A 19,000-nucleotide genomic window follows, 5' to 3' on the forward strand; every position below is an offset into this window, starting at 1 on the left:
GATTTAAAAGGTGTATGTGGTTTCAAAGAACATTCTTCAAAATGTGTCCCCTTCTAGGAGGGAAAGGCAAAAATGCTGTGAAAATGCCTTTTGGCTAGTAGATAGTGAAAGAGAAAAAGAAGCACAAAGGAAAAAGTCTTTGTCCTGGAAGACAATAGATAACCAAAAAATTGGAAGATAAACAACCCCATCTCCTATGACCAAAATAACCAACAATCCTCTAAAGTATCTGAACTTTGCAAACTGACAGAAGAGGGTGCCATTGAACTAGGAATTTTGTACAAGGAAAAAAGGAAAAGAAAAATGTTCCAGTTGTCCTGCATCCTCACCAAAGCATGGTGTAATCAGTCTTTTAATTTAACCATTCTATGTAGTAGTATCTTACAGAGGTTATCATTTGCATTTCTTTACCGGCTAATAATATTTAGCATCTTTTCCTATGTTTGTCATCTGTATTAACTTTTGGGGAAGTATCTTTCAGATCTTTGCTTATTTTTAATTAGATTCTTTGTTTTGGGGAGGGTTCCTTTTTGCTCTCTTTTTTTGGATTCTTATTATTGAGTTCTGAAAGTTCTTTATATATTCTAGAAATAAGTCCTTTATTAGGTGGATGAATTGCAAACATTTTCTCCCAGTGTATGGCTTATCTTTTAATTCTCTTAACAAAGTCTTTCAAAAAGTGGAACTTTTTCATTTTGATGCAGCCCAATTTACCACTTTTTAAAATTCATAGGTCGTGCTACTGGTGTCATATCTAAAAATCTTTTGCTATCATCTTGTCAAATTTATAGGCATAAACTAGTCCATAATATTCTCCTATTATCACTTTAACCTCTGTAGAATCCATAATGATTTTACCTCTTTCATTCGTGGCATTGGTAATTGTGTTTTCTATTTTTTTTCTTCCAATCTGATAAAGCTTTATGGATTTTATTGGTCTCCTCAAAAAACTCTATTATATAATGTTGGCACTGAAGCTACACCTAACAATTCCTTATAAACAGTTAATCTGGGTTATATCTATGCATTCTGTCATCCATTCAACATTTACTGAGAACTTACTAGGTACACTGGCAATACATTGGGAAAAAGCCCTATGGCTTCATGGAATCTATTTTCTTCTGAGAAAGACAGACAATTAATAAGACAAATAAGTAAAACATAACTGTTAGTGATATGTGGTAAGATGAAAAAAAGAAGCAGGAATGGAGACTTTTTAAATTAGGTTATTCAGCTTAGTTTCCATCCTGAAAGCTGTTGAAAATGAAGGTAAATATTCCACTTATTTAAAACAAACAGAATCAAATATTGTATTAACTGGAATGGCCCTTAGAGATTGCTTTAAAAGCAAGGAAACTGAGGACCAGAGAAGGTAAATGATGCTTTTCTTTGAATTGAACTGGTGATAAACAGCTGGCTGATCCAACTGGCTAAGTGCCATAATAACTTCCATGGGTGGACACACTCATGGTTTGTATTACTGCTCTGGGCTTCAGCTAAGAGCTAAGGAATAGAGACACAGTCAGTCTTTAGATCTAGGCCAATTCTACTTTTCTCCGGCCATAGTCTAACAGGAATCCATTTAACACCAGCTATGGGAATACTAGAGAACAATATGTTGTTTGTTAAATTTGATCTTCATCTAAAGAAAATCCCTCTGAATAGAATCAGAAACTCATTTCCTTTAAATAACTAATTTATTTTAAGGTAATAGCATCTTGGAATGAAAATGAGTCAACAGTTCAGGGTTATAAGCAGCTATTTAACATTGGATAAGTTACTTTGGGCCTCAGTTTCCTCATGTAGAAATAGCTATATAATTAAAAGATGTTTTTTATACATTCCTTCTTCTAGAGAAACTTAAGGCAGGTACTTGAAAAGTGAGAAAGTTGAAAGAGCCAATTTCTGAGTGCCATGCTGACATTTCTAGTCTGTGGTTCTATCATTATTGCCTTGGTGGATAAAGTGGAAGTGATGCAGAAATGTATCCCATGCCTTCAGACATTTAAGTAACTCACATTCACTCAGTGACCAATGGCATTAACAAAGAATCACAGAGGAGGATGCGTGGAGGAAATATGAGCCTTGGGCAGAGTTCTCAATGTTAGACTTACTAGTACAGCAGTTTAATGCAGTTCATAAAAAATGGTTTGAGTTACACATCTAAAGGGGTTGAGTTCACTTTTACCGTGAAAAAAGAAGGCTAAGATAAGAATGACATCTCTGTGGAAAAATAGAACCTTGTTAAAAAACAAGGTTCATGGGGCTGGCCCCGTGGTCGAGTGGTTAAGTTCGCGCGCTCCACTGCAGGCGGCCCAGTGTTTCGTTGGTTCGAATCCTGGGCGCGGACATGGCACTGCTCATCAAACCACGCTGAGGCAGCGTCCCACACGCCACAACTAGAAGGACCCACAACGAAGAATATACAACTGTGTACCGGGGGCTTTGGGAAGAAAAAGGAAAAAATAAAATCTTTAAAAAAAAAAAAAAAAAAAAAAAAACAAGGTTCATGTGATACAAGAGCCTCAAGGAGTTAGTCAACTAGTTTGATTCATGTGTATCAAAGCAATGGTTTCACTCATTTACGTTTTCCTTTTCACATTACTTTAGGGAAGTCATGTGACTTTCATAGCTCAAGCTGCCTTACAAATCCCCTTTTAGGGGGCCGGCCCCATGGCCGAGTGGTTAAAGTTCCACTCACTCTGCTTTGGCAGCTGGGTTCACAGGTTCGGATCCCAGGAAGGATTGGCAATGGATGTTAGCTCAGGGCAGGTCTTCCTCACACACACACACACACACATACACAAAATCCCATTTTAAATAGAAACTCACTGGCTGTGCCCCTGACGTTGAATATAGCTGCAGAGGGAAGTAGACACATCCATCCTCAGCTCAACATTTGGCAGCTTTCCAGCTACTATGGCTAGTCACACTAGGTAGATTTCAGTGTAATTCAGTGTTTTGCTTTTGTGAAATTGGTTTTTAAAAATACAGACAAATGAGAAAATGAAGCAAAAGACCTTGGCTGATAACCTTACTTCTAAAGGCATTATGGAATGGTAGAAAAAGAATGAGTCCTCTCTCCCCTCTGAGATGATTTGCCTTGATCTACTTTGTAGCAGAGTCAAGAGCAGCAGAAGCCTGGCCAGATGCTGCAGCTCTGGTGAGCCCTGGGTTTCCCAGGACTCACTCACGGTCAGCCTCTGCCTAACCCACAGGGATCCTTGTAAACTCCCAGGGAAGCTGGAGCCAGACAATGAACCACAGACTCCGCTCTGCCTATCTTATTCTAGGAGCTTTCCTCCAATAGTGTAACAGTGGCAATAGTTGCCTTTACTTATTCTGCGGTGTTGGTACTCAATACTTTTTCCAAACTAGTCTATATTGTTTAAGATGTACAAAGAAGGAAAAGCTATAAAAATAAAGTTAGGGGAATGTTTGACACAAAAGCCAGGTAGTGTTGTTGTGGTCACTTGTTGGAGGGCAAAGGAGATAATAATTCAAAATGGGCGCAAAAAAGTCTTCAAAGTTATCAGTGATCTGAGCCTTCGATGAGGGGAGTAAATGGGGGAAGGTAAATCGTGTTAATTTTATTATTAAACTTAAAATTGTAGCTCTCCAGCATGTATGTTTCACAATAATAAAAATAACATTTAAAAATGAACCATGACGTCTGCAAACCTAAGTTTACAATCTTGCTTTACTATTTATTATAAGTGCAAACAAAGAGTTTTTTGTATATCATAACTAGTCCTAGGGATTGTAAAGTGTTCCTTTCTTTTTAGGGTATTCAATCTTAGCTTTTTTCAGCTGTATTAAAATATAATAGCAACAATGACACTTTTCCTTATGTATACCATCCCTGTTTTGGATCAATCCCCAAAACATTTCTTCATGAGTCAAGTGGAAGTAACGAAGTGAACTTCACCAACTGCGGGGAAAATGAAATAAAATGACATCGATAAAGCGACTGGCACATAGAAAAACTTTAGTAAATGTCAGTCCCCACCCTCCCACTTCTAGTCACATTAAGTTAATGTATCTGTTCATAAGAGTTTATCCAATAGTTTTATTTCTAAAGCTAGAAAAATAAGGGTAAGTGTATAGTGAACTTACAATTTACCTGACACACTCAGTATGCTCAAAATCAAACTATACCAAATGGCCATATTTCATTTTTACTGAGGGTAGATAAGTATATTTGAGTTTTTGACAAGTAAAAATGCCTTACAATACTGTAGAATAATAAAAATTAAGACTAGTTATTGAACACTCACTATTATCAAGTAGTGAATGCTTTACATTATCTTTACCTCAATGAGAAGAAGAGCACCTACTGTATAAGGTTGTCAAGAAGAGAAAATTTAGTTAAGATTTGTAAGCACTTACTATTATGCCAGAGCTGTAAGTAATATTTTCCAAATAAAATACACACAATATTATAACTCTCCCACCAACACTGTGAAATGGGAATACTATAATCCTTATTTTGGAGAAAGCCGAAGAGTCGACACGTGGCCAGGCCAGAACTTGAATCCATGTCTGGTTCTTCCAGCATCTGTGCTTTTAACAGCTGTGAATCTGAAGTATTTAATAAAAACTTATGAATTTGGGCACAGGGTGAGGAAAAAAATTGTGTAGCTTAATAATTTCTGATATTGTGATGCTAGGACTGGTATAAGGACAAAGTTATAGAACAGAGGTGAGTTTTGAAAGTCATTGAGCAACATTTATAACTTCTGATGCTGTCTAACCCTTCACGCTACATTTTGAAGGCATCGACACATTTAAAAGAGGGCATTGTGGATTATTGGGAGGTCTTAGTTATATCAAGTTAGTGTGTAAAAGTTGGTTGATTTAGTCTTGTGACTGTTTTCATATTCAGGTGTAAAATTCTTTTATTCTCACAGATCCTGATCTAAAACTGGTGTGTTATTAATTAGATTACATCACTCTGGTAGGAGAAATCCTAAATGAATAAACTGTCACTCTGTGGCAAGTGAAGCAAATGTGGTTCATCTACAGAGTGTTCTGTCTGCCTTCTCCTTAGCTGCCTGAATGACGTAGGACCATTATGAAGAGTCACCCTCGATATATACAGGATACACTTCTTTTCAAAATTTAACACTTTGATAGCAGAGATAGTTTGTGTAGTATGGCTGTTACACATTTGGTTATTGATGATAAGTAACATTCTAACTGTATAGTAAAAAATATGTTCTTGATATGGAATAAAATAGTTTGGGAAACTCCTAAAAAGCATGACAAAACAGGATGCTCTCATTCATTTTTCTTTTCATACTCTTTTCTTTCTATTAAGTAATAGGTTCATTTGCAGGTTCATAAGACATTTTGTGCCTGGCCTTTACTTGGCACTGAAGTATGAAGATGAGTTCAGCATAGAGACAGGGTAAGGGAAATGCACCACGAAGGGAGGAAGAGTAAAGAGTGGAACAGTGCTAGCAAGGCTGAAGCACAGAAGGTGCTGAAGATTAAAAAAAAAATACTAAGGCAACAGCAATGCCCTTTTAGCTATGTTGATGTACAGAGCAAGAAAAAAAACAAGGATGGTGGGGCTGACCCTGAGGCCGAGCGGTTAAGTTTGCATGCTCTGCTTCGCCAGCCCAGGGTTTCACCTGTTCAGATCCTGGGCACGGACATGGCACCGCTCATCAAGCCATGCTGAGGCAGCATCCCACATAACAAAACCAGAAGGACCTACAATGAGAATATACAACTATGTACTGGTGGGCTTTGGGGAGAAGAAGAAGAAGAAGGAGAAGAAGGCTCCACATGCCTCAGAACAAAATCTCTTGAGCTGGAAACCCAACTAGAATTCTGAAACTTGAATCTCCTAAATTAGAATCCTTAGCTCTTAGGGAGTTATCTAAATTTTCACCTTTCCTCCCTCAGGTGTAAGTCCTAAGTGCTGAACTGAGAACAGCAATGGAACCCAGACCCCAGCATCTAACCCTGAGCTCTCAACCTTCAGTTGAACTGAGGCAGGAATCAGAAATCCCTTGGCGGGGGGGTTGCGCCTGTGCATTCCAGCTGTAGTGGACGTCTTTCTGTTTTCTTTGGACTACTGACTTGTGCAAGTGTTGTTCTCTCTGCCTGGGGGGCTTCTCCTCCTTCCTCCCCTCTGCCAACTTCTTTCTCATTCTTAGAATAAGTGATATCGCTTCAGAAAAGATCTCTTTCCCAGCCTCATGAACTGAGTTGGAAACTACTTGTTATTCATTTATATAGTACATTGCACTTTCCCTTTGATAACATTCGTTGCCCTGTAATCTTTTATTCATTTCTTTCTTTTCTGCCATACCTGAAGCGTCTTTCCATGCTGTGTGCCCCATGTGCTTAGCATGGTGCCTGGATCTGTAAATATTTGAACTGGTGAATGAAGGAATGAACTGTTAAGATCATGATGGTGGATGTGAGGTTTGATAATGGTATCTAAAATCATACTCCATCGGCAAAGAAAGGCATCTCACAATTTTTATTTCTAAATAAATTACGCACTGCACCATCCAACCGTCTCTTTCTCTACATTTTTACTCTCTTATGTATGCTAGGCTCATAGAGACTTCAACCTGCTCTGGGAGCAGTTGGATGTAGCCCCTATGGGAGAGGTTGAAAGCATGCCTTAGCGGTTGTAGAAGTCCACTTCTTTAGCACTGTTATTTCAGGCAGTCAGCAGCTTCACCTTGTGCTGAACACACAATTTCAACAATCCCGAATGTTTCTATGACATCACATTACCCTCCTTCTCACCCTCAGAATCAGAGTTCTTCATTCTAAGCCTCGTATGAACAACAACTTAAAATGCAGATGGATGAATCTTAATTAAAGGCTCATTTGTTAAGATAATGGACTGCCTGAGATTGAATGTGGGTGTCCTTCCTGACAGATAGCTTATAGAAGGGAAAAATAAGCTCAGAAAGGTGAGAACTGATGATGCATCAGTGACTCATAACAAAAAAATTATCCACTTACCATTTTCTCTGTGCATATGTTTTCTTCAGTGATTTCTGAAGGAGCTCATCATGGCAAAGTCAAATCCACTTATAGAGTGTGTGCTGGGTGTTGTGGCTTGGGTATTCTGGTTCACTCTCCACCCTTTGCACACTCTTCTCTGCCTCGGGGGGATGGCATCAATGCAGATCTGTGTGGACTGCATCAATGGGGCTCCTTTGTCCCCAGGCTTTGGGTTGAGTGCAGCCCATCGAAGGCTGCTCTAGGATATCAGAGGGCAGGAGAGTGAAGTCGGGACATCAGTTCCTCTGGCACTCTCCTTTGGCTGTTACTCTCTACCAAAGGTCAGAAACTCTGTCAAGAGGCCCTTATCTTACAGTTAACTTGTTTACCTTGTGGTAACTGCTTCCTCCTCATGCACCTTCAGGCCTAACCCTACAGTGTCCTAGATCTGGGTACTTCACAGTGCCATGTTGGATTTCCCTAACTCCTGCCCACAAATTCCTAGAATCTCTTCATTAAACTCCTCAGATTACCCAACCTAAGTATGCTATCTTTTCCTGCTTGGAATCTCTTATACAGAGGTTATTTGCAGAATGGGAAAATGAGTTTTTGTAATACACAGGACTGTGATGGCTTTTGATAACAGAAACAAAGGGTTTAAACTTTTTTCTTTGATGAGATAATTGGTATATATTTTGATTATATGATACACAAATTTTTAATATTTCCAAGAGTACTCTATCAAAATAGATCAAGATAAATGCATGTGCCCAGAGCTCTACCAAAGAACATTTTAAAGAGGGAGGACATGACACATCAGATAAATTAAACCGCGAACTGGAGGCTGAAAAGAAACAATGACATTTCAGACATAGTTGTTTTATAAAAAGCCAAGTTTCTATAACTGTTCCATTATTTACTCATGTTTTCATTCTCTCACATAGTTAGGTCTTTAAATTATACAAACAAGATGTCAATTGGTAATAAAAATAAACAAAAAATAGATAACAGGGACAAGACATTTTTCAGTCACACTTTTGCTGGTTCCCAACTAAGTGACAAGTAGTTCATGCTTCTATCATTTTGCTCACTGATTAATAAGGCAGTGGTGTGATGTAGTGTGACTGATCAAACAGAAAAGTTAGTATTTGATGAAACGAGGGGAGTCCATGGGGAAAATCAAAGCTAATCGAATCAAAATAAAGAATTGCTGTCTTGAAAACTATCTGGAAGTTAAAGGGACTTGGTAATGCATTCTAAAGATAGGGGGTTATACTCTGTGTGTGGTGTCAGGAGAGGCAGAGAGCAGGAGTGATGAGAAAATATTAGTCCTGCCTTTCAGGACAAGAAAATCTCCAGTTCTGGATCAACGAGAAGTCATAAGGATGCCGTTAAAACATATGCCTTTGAACTTTTTTCATTCCCTATTGATTTTGCTGCTTATTTGAAGTGAATATAAAATATTGCATATACAGCAGGGCACACTGTGGTTCAACTTTTATTTTTCTTCCTTTTTTATTTGTAGGGTTGTACATCCTAGTGCTTTGCTGTTGGTTTAACAGGGAACAAACAGGCTTTGAACTTTATTCCTTTGACAAGAGAGATTCGTGCATTCGACAGTTATTTACAAAGTGCTTGCAATGTCCCTTTCTGCTAAGTAGTGGCGTCCAGTGGTGAATGAGGCAAAATAGTCCTTGCTCTCATGGGACGAAAGAAAACCACTCTGATTGTTTACTGCTCCCTCTACCCTAGAGGAAGGACCAGGGGCGTGTGGACAGAGATTAGGTAGACAGAGTAAAAACAGTCTCACTGTTATAATATTAGAATAACACTACTTTTATCATTCATCCTCCGAAAGTAGTCTGCAAAATTGCTAGTTGTGTTCATTGTTAATCTCTAAATATCCAAGTCCAATTTTTCCCATGGAAAATGTGCATGTCATAAACATACATTTTGGAATTTCCTGTTTTCACCTTCTAAAAGTCTGCTCTGTGGCTCTTCCATGCTGCCTGGAATAGTTACATGCTATTTACGTTTTTAATACTTCTGCTTTAATAGAATAGATACATTTAGATACTTAATATGGAGCTTAGTTTGTATAGGAGCAGTTCCATCTGCTAAAAGTGCATCATAGTTGAACAGGAAGTAGAGGAAATTACTGCACGTGCTCTGGACTCAAGCAGACAGTCCATTCAACTGAGAAGCTAATTTGTGTTGCTGGCATTTTCAATAGAGATGGATTATTCCATCTCTCACTATCTAGGGCAAAAGACACTATTTCACCAACAAAAAGAATCAGGAAAATGAGGTATGTGAATACTCCTGAACCTAATTTTCATGACCTAATCAATATTTGAGTCCCATGGGGGCAGTGGCTAGTTACACTCTTTCCTAGAACTGGTATTTATATATTGTGATAAAACAAATTTTAAAAATACAGACATGCAAATATAGGTTACTAAACACTCAACCATGCTAAATATGGCTAAGTGGATGAAGAAAAATTCTTAGTAAATATTTTTCTTAAATAGAAGAGCTGTCTTTGCAAAAGCGTGCCCTTTAGCTGGAATGAAAATATCACTTCTCTTGCCATCGTGCTTTGGGATGTTCCTCTTTCTAGTAGATGGTTTTTCCAGTTTACGTTTGCAATTAATGTGTGATTCTACAATATAGCCTTATAAAATCCATTCTCAGAGAGGTAATATAATCCAGCAACATCTAGTATCTTTCTTGAAAGGCTTCAAATGTTCGTTACTTAAAAAGTCGTTTTACACCTTTTGCTTTTGCATTTGAAAGTCAGCAATTAAGCAACACCACTTGTGACAAAATAATATCCATAGAGCCTTTTGTTGCTTCTGTAGACAGTAGTTAGGGGAGTCAAGGAGGCAGCAAAGGGTGCATTTTATTCTGTCAACAGGCAAGCCACTTTCCCTTTATCTCACTACCCAGCAAGAAGTGCTGCCTTCATTGTGCATGCAATAGTTGTCTTCCAAAAGCAATCTCAAAAGGCTCTCTGAACATTTTGTATCTGGCTTTTCTGTTGACAGACTGCTAAAGAGATGATGATAATCCAGGTTTTTTTAATAAAAACATACCTGAAATTTATATCACTGCATATGATTAATATTTGTGATCACAATGACGGAGACAGGTCACAATTTAAAACTGAAGATAACACTTTCTATGGAAATGTCTTTGCTGTTTCTTCAAAAGGATGGAAGTTATAGTTATGAAAACCATGATAGGTTAGAAGGAAACAGGACATATCTTTAGGATTAGTGGCTTGCTAAAACAGAACTTACCATTATTCAAATAAGTAGGCATTAAAATCCTAAATCATGATTTTAAAATTTTACAATTTAAGATGTCACAGCTTAGGCTTATTCTACCTCAATGTAAATTTAGAGGTGTTATATGAACAAATACAACTTTGGAAACCAGATTAAAAATTGAGATATGAGTAAAGTTATTGAATATATTTTTTTCTTTTTTTAAAGACAAAAATCATTTATATCAATTACCATTGCAATCCTTGCCTTTTAATGGGTCTTCTAATTGAATAACAGCTGAGAAATGATAAAGTTAGCATCCTTCTTGTTCATATAAACGCATGTTCCCGTGGCTGTAAAAAACAATGAAACCCAAATTTAAGCACTTTCCACGTTCATAATTTCAGTTGACCCTGGAAATAATACTGTGACATAGGCTGGAATAATTATTTCTCCCATTCTTATGGAAGAAAACAAAAAAGAAGCTTTATTCATGGTCTTTTGGTACTTGATAGTATTTTGTGTCTTTTTTTTACACATGAGAACTTTTCTTGAAAGTTCTCGCTCCCAGTACTTTCATCTCATTTTTATAAATCCCCGATCCTAGTTCTTTTCTCCTTTTTCTCCTTTAATTTTACAGGTTTTCTTTTCCAAAGCGTTATCCATGTTCAGCAGCCACCTCCTCTTTCCCTAATCATTGAACTTTCTCTTGTCTATGACAGAAACCAAAGAAAGTAATATATACAGTAGACAAGAGAGGAAGTGAAAGGCTAAGAGGTTATTAGAAGCCAGAAGCGTGACAGAGAGAAGGGAAGAAGGCTCAGAATTTTGGAAGGAAGATGATGGATGATTGTTCATGTAACAAATCTTGGTGACCTCTTATCTCTTCTACCTCATCCATCTTGTTAACTCAGAACTAATGCTGCTCTCCTAAAAACTCACTTTTAAGAATCACCTTTGGCCAAAGCCAACATCAAATTCTGGCTAATTCTTATGAGGGGAAATCACACTCTCTTAGAAAGGACATTGGAATTAATATTTATTAAAAAAAAAAAAAAGGAAGTTCTAACCAGAGCCATCAAGCAAGAAAAAGAAATAAAAGGGATCCATATTGGACAAGAATAAGCGAAACTGTCACTCTTTGCAGGCGACATTATTTTATATATAGAAAATCCTAAAGAATCCACTAAAGCACTTTGATAAATAATAAATGAATACAGTCAAGTCAGGGATACAAAATCAACATATAAAAATCGGTTGCGTTTCTATACACTAACAATGAAGTAGCACAAAGAGAAATTAAGAAAACAATCCCGTTTACAATTGCAACAAAAAGAATAAAATACCTAGGAATAAACATAACTAAAGAGGTGAAAGATCTGTACACCGAAAACTATAAAACATTGTTGAAAGAAATCAAAGAAGACACAAAGAAATGGAAAGATATTCCGTGCTCTTGGACTGGAAGAATTAACATCATTAAAATGTCCATACTTCCTAAAGCAATCTATAGATTCAACACAATCCCTATCAAAGTTCCAACAAAATTTTTCACAGATATAGAACAAGTAATCCTAAAATTTATGTGGAACAACAAAGGACCCCAAATAGCCAAAGGATTCTTGAGGAAAAAGTACAAAGCTGGAGGTATCACACTCCGTGATTTCAAAATATACTACAAAGTCATAGTCACCAAAACAGCATGGTACTGGCATAAAAACAGAGACACAGATCAATGGAACAGAATTGAGAGCCCAGAAGTAAACCCACACATCTATGGACAGCTAATATTCAACAAGGGAGCCAAGAGCATACGATGGAGAAAGGAGAGTCTCTTCAATAAACGGTGTTGGGAAAACTGGACAGCCACATGCAAAAGGATGAAAGTAGACCATTCCCTTACACCATGCACAAAAATCAACTCAAAATGGATTAAAGACTTGAGTGTAAGACCCGAAACCATGAAACTTCCAGAAGACAACCTAGGCAATACGCTCTTTGACATTGGTCTTAGCAGCATATTTTCAAGCCCCATGTCTGACTGGGCAAGGGAAACAAAAGAAAAAATGAACAAATGGGACTACATCAAACTAAAAAGCTTCTGCACAGCAAAGGAAACCATCAACAAAAAGAAAAGACAACCTAACAATTGGGAGAAGATATTTGCAAACCATAGATCAAATAAGGGGGTTAATATCCAAAATATACAAAGAATTCATACATCTCAACAACAAAAAAACCAAGAACCCAATTAGAAAATGGGCAAAAGATCTGAACAGAGATTTCTCCAAAGAAGATATACAGATGGCCAACACGCATCCGAAAAGATGCTCAACATCATTAGCTATCAGGGCAATGCGAATCAAAACTACAATGAGGTATCACCTGACTCTGGTCAGAATGGCTATAATTAACAAGACAGGAAACAACAAATGTTGGAGAGGATGTGGATAGAAGGGAACCCTTGTACACTGCTGATGGGAGTGCAAACTGGTGCAGCCACTATAGAAATCAGTATGGAATATCCTCAGAAAATTAAGAATAGATCTACCATATGATCCAGCTATCCCACTGCTGGGTATTTATCCAAAGAACTTGAAAACACAAAGGCATAAAGATACATGCACCCCTATGTTCATTGCAGCATTATACACAATAGCCAAGACTTGGAAGCAACCTAAGATCCCATCAAGGGATGAATGGATAAAGAAGATGTGGTATTTATACACGATGGACTACTACTCAGCCATAAGAAATTATGAAATCCAGCCATTTGTGACAACATGGATGGTCCTTGAGGTTATTATGCTGAGTGAAATTAGTCAGAGGGAGAAAGTCAAATACCATATGATCTCACTCATAAGTAGAAGATAAAAACAACGACAAACAAACACATAGCAATGGAGGTTGGATTGGTGGTTACCATAGGGGAAAGAGGGGAGGGCAAAAGGCGTGATTAGGCTCACATGTGAGGGGATGAGCTATAATTAGTTTTTGGGTGGTGAACATGATGTAATCTACACAGAATTCAAAATATATTACGATGTGCATCTGAAAGCTATATAATGTTATAATCCAATATTACTGCAATTTAATTAATTAATTAATTTTAAAAAAGGAAAATAATATCTATTAAGGGTTACTAGCCATTTGAGGAAAAACTCTAATGTAAAATTTAGAGAACAAAGCAAAAAACACAAAAAAGCAACTTGAGTAAATTTTCTGAAGTGTTCTGATATGTTTAGAGTCATTATCACTAATGTCTCCAAAATTAGATAAGGGAAGATAGTGTGTCTTTGAAAGCAGAAAAGGAGTTATAAAAAGAAACATTTTACAAACAAAAAGATGTTCTTGAAAATTAAAAACATAAAGCAGAAAAAAATTCCAAAGATATATTAGAGGATAAAGCTAAAGACATATCCCAGAGTATAATGCAAAATGATAAATAGCTGGAAAATAGGGAAGACAAGATAAGAAAATTAAAGGCTAATTTCAGAATGTTCAACATCCAAAAAAGAGTTCCAGAAACAACACAGAAGGAAGGAAAACAAGATTATCAGAGAAGTCAAAAATAGTTCTCAGAAAATGACACATTTTTCCTGATTAAAAGTTTACTGAGTACCCAGAACTATGGAGGAAAAGAGATTCCTTCTAATAAAAAAAATCATGTAATTTTAAGGCACCAGAGACAAAGTGAATATCCAGAACTGTATTTTTCAATAGCAACTATAAAAACTAGAATGTAACAGAACAAGGCTTTCGAAATTATTGTCAGCCTAGAATTCTCCACCCAGCCAAACTACCAGTTAAGGTTGGAGATAGCACAAAATCATTTTTAGATTTGCAAAATCTCAAGAAATTTACCTTCCATGCATGCCTTCTCAGTCAGCCAGTGGAGGATATGCAGTGCCAGAACACGAGAGTAAACCAAGAAAAACGAGGATCTAGGATACAGAAGACAGGAACCAAACACGAAAGCAAGGCAAAGCAAATCCATGGGATGACGCTAAAAGGAAGATTCAAAGACAATATATTTCATCAAGTCTAGACAGTAACCATTTCAGATGAACTCAGAAGATATTCTTCAAGAAGCTACAATTGGAAAAGCATATAATGTGTTGAATGTATTACAAGAAGATTTACGTTAAAAGAGAGGAGAGTTTTGTTGAATTGGTTGTAAGTACATAGAGCATTAAACATAGGAATAAAGAAAGAGAATTTTTTAAATTTTATTTTTTTATTGAGGTAACATTTGTTTATAACATTATATAAATTTCAGGTGCACATCATTATATTTCAATTTGTATGTAGACTACATCATGTTCACCACCCAAAAGACTAAGTATCATCCATCACCGTAGACATGCGCCTTTGTACTCCAGAAAGAGAATTTTTAACCACCAGGTTTCAGGATATAGAGAAGCTGTACCAAGACACCACGGCATACTTCTTGTCATTGCTATGACTAGCACTTGCATTGTCATAATGTAAATAGTTATCTAACAAAAGTTGTGATACAATTATATTGGACTGATAAGGGACCATGAAGCATATTTGTGTGTGTCCATGTGTGTTCAGATGTGTGTGAGAATGGTGTGAAGGTATGGTGGGAGATTGTGAAAGTGAGGTTAATCTTCAACTTAGGTAATGGGAAGTCCATAGATAATGCCAAACCTGGACAATCAGGAAATAGCAATGTTACTAAGTTATATGGATATAAGGATTTAAATTATAAAATAATCAGCTAAAATAGTTGAAATTTATTGCCTCTGAGGATCAGAAAATGGGGAAAATGAAGAATAAGGGACTGCTGAGTTCTGTAACAAGCTTATAGAGTCCTAAAATATGTACATGTATAACTTTGATAAACAAAAATGGAGTTGAAAACAAAATGATAGCTACAGAAAACAAAATGGTTATAGAAACTATTCCCTTACTGCTTAATAAAAGTTACATAGACATTATCTAAAGATCCATCTTAGAAATTATTAGTATTATAATGTATGTTTGGCCCTTGGCCTTTGACATCATTTTTTAAATTTATAAAGTTGTCTTTTTAATGAAACATCAGCCTGGTTGGTTTTGAAGAGGGCTTGGATGGCTAACGGATTCACTGTTGAAGCAAAGTCAATGAAAAACATTTGTGAATACGTCAGCATACTCTTCAAGCTTCGTGGAGAAGCATAATCTATTTCTGAGTTGCTGACATTTTGCTAGCTCCTTTGGGCATCACATTGCCATAGGCAACACTGCTCGGAAATTTAGTAACAAGACAGATAAGGCCTGGTAGGGAAAGAAATCTAAGTTCTTTAGGCTTAGTCACGTTGGAGGGGAAGATGGCTTATGGGATCTTTGGATCTATTTAAATTCTCTTCATAATGGGAAGTTTGTGACAGTCTTTAAAGAAGGATGGCTCTTAGAACATTTAGTGATAGTGGTAAGGTTTGAGCTCTTCAAGCTCAGAAAGACCTTAAGACGTAAAGTTATGAATCAATAAGGCAAAACATCCCCGTTGTAGCATTTTGATCAGAGGATGAATCACTTTCTCTTCTTATTATGGATTGAAAGCCTACATTGAAGGCTGGCCTCTTTGACCACTGTCTCCATAACAGAAGCATTTCTTCCCATTTGCCACCTTGATCACAATTTTCTCAAGTCTCCAATGATTTTTTAGAACAACACCTGGCAGAGTCCAAGCATTAATTGTTCCTGATAATGAAATCTATGCTGTGGCATCTAGTTGATCCCTCTACCAGAGAAAGCTTTCTACCTGCACCCAACCCCTGTCCCACTCTCCCAAAACACACTCTCACCTGGCTCCCATTCATCTTTCCATTTTTAGCATGTAACTTTCTCCCAGAACCTAGGTTAGATACCCTTGACATGGGTTTATCATGACGAACAGCTGATAACAAGACAATGTGCTAATGCTCAATTTCTCTCTTTAGACTATAAGATTTATAAGGGCAGAAAAATTTCTACGGTTTTTCACCATTGGTTTCTCTGGACCTTATACAGTGCCTGGCCCTGGCATAGGAGGGACTCAATAAATATGTTTTGACTTGAATGATTTTCTATTTTCTCTCCTTTTTTTTTTTTTATATTTTCACACTCTATATGGTGTGGGGGCCTGATTATAGGTCTTTCTTATGTCTATACCATCTGTGATTGAAACACATATATTAATCTCTGTGTGAGTGGCACAGAGACATTATGGGAGTTGCCAGAATTTCCACTCCAAATTGAATGGAAATCTGTGAAGTGCTTGGCTTTCTTAAAGGAAGAGTTCTTGGAATCCATTAACAAATAAATACATATTCATTTTATTTTATAATTGGTCTAGAGACAATGAGACAACATCTAATACGCTTGAGGATGCATTAGATGAATGGCAGATCATTTGGGACACTAAAATCCTCCTAATATAATTTGTTCACAATCTCTCTATTTTATTATAGCCGGGGTACAGACAACAGACTGGCCCACCGGCGGCAGACAATTCTCCGTGAGAAGGGAAGAAGGTTGGCTAATCGAGGACCAGCATACATGTTTAATGATCACTCAACAAGCTTATCTATTGAGGAGGAACGCTTTTTAGATGCAGCTGAATATGGCAACATCCCAGTGGTGAGGAAGATGTTAGAAGAATGTCTCTCACTCAACGTTAACTGTGTGGATTACATGGGCCAGAATGCCCTGCAGTTGGCAGTGGCCAATGAGCATCTGGAAATTACAGAACTTCTTCTCAAGAAAGAAAACCTCTCTCGTGTTGGGGATGCCTTGCTTCTAGCTATCAGTAAAGGTTATGTTCGGATTGTGGAAGCCATTCTCAGTCATCCAGCTTTTGCAGAAGGCAAGAGGTTAGCAACCAGCCCCAGCCAGTCTGAACTCCAGCAAGATGATTTTTATGCCTATGATGAAGATGGGACACGATTCTCCCATGATGTGACTCCAATTATTCTGGCTGCCCACTGCCAGGAATATGAAATTGTGCATACCCTCTTGCGGAAGGGTGCTCGGATTGAACGGCCCCATGATTATTTCTGCAAGTGCAGCGAATGCAACCAGAAACAGAAGCATGACTCCTTTAGTCACTCCAGATCTAGGATTAATGCCTATAAAGGCCTGGCAAGTCCCGCTTACCTGTCGTTGTCTAGTGAAGATCCAGTCATGACAGCTTTAGAACTTAGCAATGAGCTGGCAGTGCTGGCCAACATCGAGAAAGAGTTCAAGGTAGGTCTTTAACAATAAGGACTTCACCCTCCACAGCTCAAAGTCAAGGTTTATTTATAAGCTTCCAGTATGTGCTCAGCACTGTGCTAGTTACTGTGGACAGGAGATAATGTTATATGGTTTTTCAACAAGCTCTTTGTTATAATTGTACGTAGCAACAGTCATGATCACTGCCATTTCTCTAAATGATGTTCTACCATATACTAGACATTTGATATTTATTATGCCTAATGCTTATCCCAACATTGTGAAGATATTAGTTCCTTTTCAGATGGAGAGATGGAGGGATAGAAAGGTTAAGTGAGGCCCAAGATCAACAACTGGTAAATGACAGAGCTGGGATCAGAATCCAGGTAGGCTGCACTCGAAAAGCCAGATTCTTTCTCCTACAAAACACTGTTTCTATATTCAGAGCATGGTGACAGAGGCTGTTGAGAATAGAAAGATGAATAAGCTAAAGGAAGTCAGTTTAACTTGAGAGACAGATGCATACATAAATAAATATGAGATAAAGAGGAATTCAGTTACTAGATAGAGCTATAAGCCATGTGCTGTTGAAGTTCAGAGAAAGCAATATTTATTTCAGATTAGGTTTCAGGGAAGTAACTTGTAAAGTGGCATTTCAGCTGTATATGGCAGAATGAGTAGGATTTGGGGGGGGGCAGGAAATGAGGGAAAGGATATTTTAGGCCAAGATAACAGCAAAAGCAAACTCTTTGGATATGTAAGAAGTAGTCACTTAGTGGGAACTGTGAGCAGTCTTTCCATAAAAGGTATGGGGAGCCATATGTCAGATGCTGCCATTGCCTACATGGTTTGTGCTGCATTTGGAAAAGATGAAAGCTCAGATTCCTAGCCCAAGGTCATCCATACATATACCTCTAAACTCCCCCCAAAGGTTGCCCAACTTATCTTATACTGCTCATCACGGTTGCCCTGCATTATTATTGTTTATGATGTACTTTTCTCCCTCACTCAGCTATATGCTGCTTGCAATCAGGTCTGATTCATCAAGTACAGTGTTTTGCAAAGATAAATATTAGTTTTGTTTTTTCTATTCTATATGCCATGAGAGAGCTTGCCTTTACACTTCTTGGAGGTTTTAGCCCACTTTCCTGTGCAGTTTCTTGGTGCCACTGTCACTGAAAAAACACTGTTACAACCCAGTACGACACGTCATGTATCCATCTATCCTCGGTTCCTATCTATCCAGTCACGGAGGAAAAGGTAAATGGTGACTGGGACCCTCTGACTGCTCATAGGATGGAGGAAGGTACTTTTCCTCCAGCTGCCTGGCAGCTGTGAGCCCAGGACAAGCAATGAATTTTTTACAACCTTGTCTCATTCTTTCCTACTTTTTCACTTAACTCCTGGAACTCAGTGATCCAGAGAACTTTGCCATATTCAAATTAAAGCAGTCTCTTTGAAAACTGATTGTTTTTCAATTTATATTTAATTTTTATGGAATTTCACTGCTTAAGTTTCAACATTTCTGTTCCCGTTATTGAATCTTTGTTTACACA

At 37.6% G+C, this 19,000-nt stretch overlaps 1 protein-coding gene across 3 annotated transcripts in view; it reads left to right on the top strand.

Moving 5' to 3' along the window:
* TRPC6 (transient receptor potential cation channel subfamily C member 6) overlaps positions 1 to 19,000 on the top strand; it is a 121,172-nt gene that overhangs the window by 59,354 nt on the left and 42,818 nt on the right. For all 3 annotated transcript variants that reach the window (XM_014862763.3, XM_070490388.1, XM_070490389.1), the window contains exon 2: positions 16,703 to 17,477. In XM_014862763.3, coding sequence (XP_014718249.2) covers positions 16,703 to 17,477 — 775 coding nt within the window. The remainder of the gene's footprint in view (positions 1 to 16,702; positions 17,478 to 19,000) is intronic.

Source organism: Equus asinus, chromosome 20 (assembly GCF_041296235.1).
Source record: "Equus asinus isolate D_3611 breed Donkey chromosome 20, EquAss-T2T_v2, whole genome shotgun sequence".
Classification (NCBI taxonomy): Eukaryota; Metazoa; Chordata; class Mammalia; order Perissodactyla; family Equidae; genus Equus; species Equus asinus.